We start from the raw sequence: 4911 nt of genomic DNA, 5'->3' as shown, positions 1-4911 counted from the left end.
CCCCACTCCCAAAGCATTAACGCAAGAATTGTTCGAAAATGGGTTTTAAGGGAAAAAATGAACAGCGAATCAATTGAACAATAGTGATCAGACAGTTACTGGATTTGAGCTGAATAAAATGGAGTACAAATATGACCTGCTATCTTGCAGGACAATAATTGGTGTCTAACTTATAATTAATTTACAACAAATGGCATTCGTTTGGCACCATTTTATCCCTAATCTTGGCACTATAATGGGCTACATTAAGAAAGTAGGGAAACTAAGTTGTGATCCGTTTATGGCATATGTTGAACAAATCTGATTACTTTATGTATTTTATCCCCCTCTTTTTTTATTTCTTTATTTTGGGCATCCTTTAAGCCTTTCATTCAATTTCACTCTATTCTTCCTCTCTCTCTATGATTGAAGGACACTATGGCAACAATAACATACTCATATGCAATTTCATATTGTACGAGTACTGTGCAAAACAAGTCTAACATCTTAATTCAGAACTACAATTTATATGAGATTATTTTTGCCTGCATTTGTTATACCGTTTTCTGTAGTTGAAAGTAAGTAGACTTGATGAACTTTTCAACGTCCAATTTTTCAAAGTAGCATCACCGAAGGCATTACGATGAAAATAACTAATTGGAGAACTATAAGAAATTTCATGAAAAACAACCAAAACTAACATAGAGAAGAAGATAGCAGGGCTACTCATGTACTAATATGCACATACCATGTGTCAGTATCCAACTGACTAAGACCAACAATTGCAAGAAGCTTGCATATTTCTACTATCTACATTCTACAAAGTCCTAAAACAGGAAACTACCCAAAAGTCTTCTTGCTATTTACAAATTTATAAATTATAAGCTAGGAAAAACATAGTTATGCTTCATTGTCATACTCATTTGAACAAATACTGAGATCGTCCAAACTACTAAACTCACCTAAAAGAGATCCATAGTTATCAATGATTGGTAAGCCTAGTTGGAGAGAAAATTTGACAGCCCTATCACCTGGAAGTTGGACCCATTGTCCCATCCACAAATCTTCATCCTCTTGACCTGCTTGCTTCTCCCCTGCACTAGAATCAGTTGGATTGCTTTGCAGCTCAACATTCTTTGAGCTCTGAAAATCGAATTTCTTAGACTGATCAGCATGGAAAGCTTCTTCAGTAGGGCTTACAGTCCCCAACAACATTTTTGCCATACTAATGGGGTTTGTAATTTCAGAAATATATTTTCCTGATTTTCTCTTTTGAACCCCCATGGAGTGGCTTATTTTGTGAAAATCAATCCCCTGGTCACTTCCTTCATTAGATGAATTTGATATTGGAACATCAATTCCTGAGGATGAGGCTCCACCAGCTGATTCGGACTGAAATTCTTCATGATTTACAATTTCATGTCCTAGCATGACATTGACTAATTTCCTTTTTCCATCCTGCTTCTCCCTTGCACTAGATATTTGCTTATTGCACTGCTGCTTTGCCTTGAGTAGTTTCTGAAACTCGAGCTTCTTAGATTGATAAGCCTGGGAAGCCTCTTCAGCAGTACCGTAAGTCCCTAACCAAATTCTTTTCTTGCTAATTGTAATCTCAGAACTATAATTCCCTGAATCTCTCTTGCGAACCCCAATGAAATGTGTTGTTTTGGGAGAATTGCTTCCTCCATTTCTACTTACACCAGCAGTATTTAAGGATTGATCGTTAGCCATGGGAGATAATGCTCCACTAGATGATTCAGGTTCAAATTGTTCACAATTCTTTGGTTCATTTCCTTGTTTTCCCTGATTTAGTTTCTCAAACTCTGACTTCTTGGAGAAATAAACTTTTGAAGCTTCTTCAACGGTGTCAAAAGTGCCCAGCCATACTTCCTTATGCCTAGTTGGGTCTGTAATCACAACACCATACCTCCCGTTCTTTTGCCTTCGGACTCCAAGTAAGCTTCTCTTGGCTTTAGGATTGCTTGTTACACTATTACACTCATCAGATGATTCAGGCTGAAGTTGTTCACAACTCTTTGGTTCGTTCCCTTGTTTACCCTGGTTTAATTTCTCGAACTCACAATTCTTGGAGAAATAAGCTTGCGAAGCTTCTTCAACAGTGTCAAAAGTGCCGATCCATACCTTCTTATGCCTGATTGGATCTGTGATCACAGCACCATACCTCCCAGTTTTCTGCCTGCGGACTCCAATTAAGCTTCTCGTGGCATTAGGATTGTCTCTTACGGTATCACACCCATCAGACAATTTTGCACCTTGAACATTATCCATTGAGCACGTGGTTTCTCTAGAAGATTTTTCATGAATTACGGGTCCTTTACCTTGCTTTACCTTTACTAACTTCTCCATTTCTTGCACGTTCGAGCAAAAGCCTTTGGCGGGCTCTTCAACAGATTCAAGTGTATCCAATATCTTCTTTTTGTTAAAAGGGTCTTTACTCACAGAATAATATCTTCCCATATTTTGCCATTCAACTACAAGTAAGGGACTTTTTATGAAGGAAGTGCTTCTTTCATTACTATTCCCGTCAGTTTGATTCAAACTCTGATTACCAGTCACTGCAGATGTGGCTACAGCAGATGATTCAAGCTCAGATTCTTCACATGTTATCGATATGCTCCCTTCTTTAATCATTACTAGTTTCTCTACCTTGCCCTTCTTAGAGAAATCAACCTCGGAAGCATCTTCAGCAGTATCAAAGTTCCCCAAAAAAACATCCTTTTTCTTAATAGGGTCTCTCAGCAAAGAACGACACCTTCCTGATTTTAGCCTTTGGACTTTGCTTAAGGGTCTTTTGCCATTAACCTTGGCTAGTCGTGCAAATTCAGATTGCTTCACCAAATAAGCCTTGGAAGCCTCTTGAGCGGTATCAAAGGTGCCCAACCATACTTTCTTATGCCTAATTGGGTCTGTAATCACAGCTCCATACCTCCCGGTTTTCCGCTTGCGGACTCCAAGTAAGCTTCTCCTGGCTTTAGGATCACTTGCTACCATATAATTACAATGATCAGATGATCTTGGGCTATGGACATTAGCCGTTAAACATGAGGTTTCTTTAGAAGATTCTACATGAATTAAGGATTCTTTCCCTTGCTTGATCATACCTAGTTCCTCATATTCGTGCGTGTTAGAGTCAAAGCCTTTGAATGCCTCTTTAACAGATTCAAGAGTACCCCAAGAATGCTTACATTTTTTTCTTAATCTGGCAGAACGATATCTCCCCATGTTTTGCCATTCAACTCCAAGTAAGGGTCTTTTCTCATGCATGAGTTGGGGATTGACAACAATCTTGATGACTAGTTGTGCAGCAAATTCACAATGTACTAAAGGTGCTCAACCAAACATGAATTGGGTCTCTAATTAAGCAAACCCAAAACTATACTGTCCAAGCGATTAGGTTGGAAAAGATTGGAGTTTACCTTGTCAACAAAAATCTTCAGAGATACCAAGCTCAAACTGACGATTTCCTTTGTTGACTTTCACTGGCAGATGAAACTGCAGCATCCGCTTCGGAGATTACAACAAGGGCGGCTGGAGGGTTAAGCAAGTGAGGCCCTTGTTTTAGGGCACTCAAAAATTGGGGGCCCCGAATATTGTTAGTAATTATTTTTGCGGAAAATTTAAGGACCCGTTTGGTCATAGATTTTGCCAAAATAAATTTGGGTTTTATTTGGCAAATACATGTTTGGCCATAAATTTTGCCTATATTTTGGCAAAATCCCAAATCTCAAATCCCAAAACCAGCTCAATGGGCCAAATATTTACAAATACTAATAATAACATACATGTTTTTCCAAAATAAATTTGGGAAATATGTTTTGAAAACGTTTGTCCAAACATATTTTCATGTTCAAACCAAACTTCGCTCAAATCAGATTTTTCAAAACAAATTTGGGAATCTATGGCCAAACGCTAGCTAAAAATGGCCAAATTTTCGCCTGGTCAATCAAATTTAGCCACATAATCAAAAGTCAACGATATTTAGCCGCGAATTAGCACGGTAACAATTTGTTGACTAAAATACGCTTACGCTGTTTATCAAATTTACGCGACTTGACCTTATATTCTTCTTTAGAACAAACTTACGGCGGTAATCTGCAAATCGAATTAAGCTCTCTTAATAAATTTTTCGATCACTTAGTGGCTACAACATCATATTCTTCTTCGAATTAAGCTCTATCAATCTTGCGGCGTGAATCTCGAAATCGAAATAAGCTCTCTCAAATATTTGTCTGGTTATTTGAATTTATCTTGTTTGAATTTATTCTCGATTCTTCTATTTGTAATTCAAACCAGACAAATTCAAAGTAATATATTTGTGTGTAGAATCATAAATTTTTTTTGATTCTTCGAATTTTCTGGTTTGATTTTAATGCTTTAATCTGTGTTAATATCTAATTTTCTCAATGCGTTAATCTCTGCTTCATTGTATTATATACCTTCTTTTCTGTAATTTAGATCGTAACTAATAAAATCTACACTGTTCCAAACCAGAAAAAATAATATTTGCAAAACATAACGCCAGTATAATTTGCTGGACCTTTCTAAATTAATATCTAAACCTGACATACTTCCAGCTTTTTATACTGGAAATATCTAATAAATTAGTTTTACAGTGCTTGATTCCAAAAATGAACAAAACACAAGTATAATATAGCGGAGGTTTGGGAATTAATTTGCAAAACTCAAAATACTCCAATGTATTACACTGGAAGTATATTTCATTCAAACTACTATATGTCAAATCAATAAAGTCTGCAGAATAAAATGGCACACAATATAACGCCAGTATAATATGCTGGAGATTTTTGAATTAATGTCAAAATCTAAGATTTTTCCAGCTTATTATACTGGGAATGTTTATACTGGAAATATCTAATAAATTAATTTTATAGTGCTTGATTCCAAAAATGA

General features: G+C 36.5%; 1 protein-coding gene across 2 annotated transcripts in view; it reads right to left on the bottom strand.

The window, feature by feature from the left end:
* LOC109212195 overlaps nucleotides 1-3571 on the bottom strand; it is an 8233-nt gene extending 4662 nt beyond the window's left edge. For both annotated transcript variants that reach the window (XM_019375830.1, XM_019375824.1), the window contains exon 1: nucleotides 942-3571. In XM_019375830.1, coding sequence (XP_019231375.1) covers nucleotides 942-3264 — 2323 coding nt within the window. In that variant the 5' untranslated portion in view covers nucleotides 3265-3571. The remainder of the gene's footprint in view (nucleotides 1-941) is intronic.

This window comes from Nicotiana attenuata, chromosome 2, assembly GCF_001879085.1.
Source record: "Nicotiana attenuata strain UT chromosome 2, NIATTr2, whole genome shotgun sequence".
Lineage (NCBI taxonomy): Eukaryota > Viridiplantae > Streptophyta > Magnoliopsida > Solanales > Solanaceae > Nicotiana > Nicotiana attenuata.
Note: the sequence above shows the minus strand (reverse complement) of the source record. Positions and strands in the feature narration are given on the sequence as shown.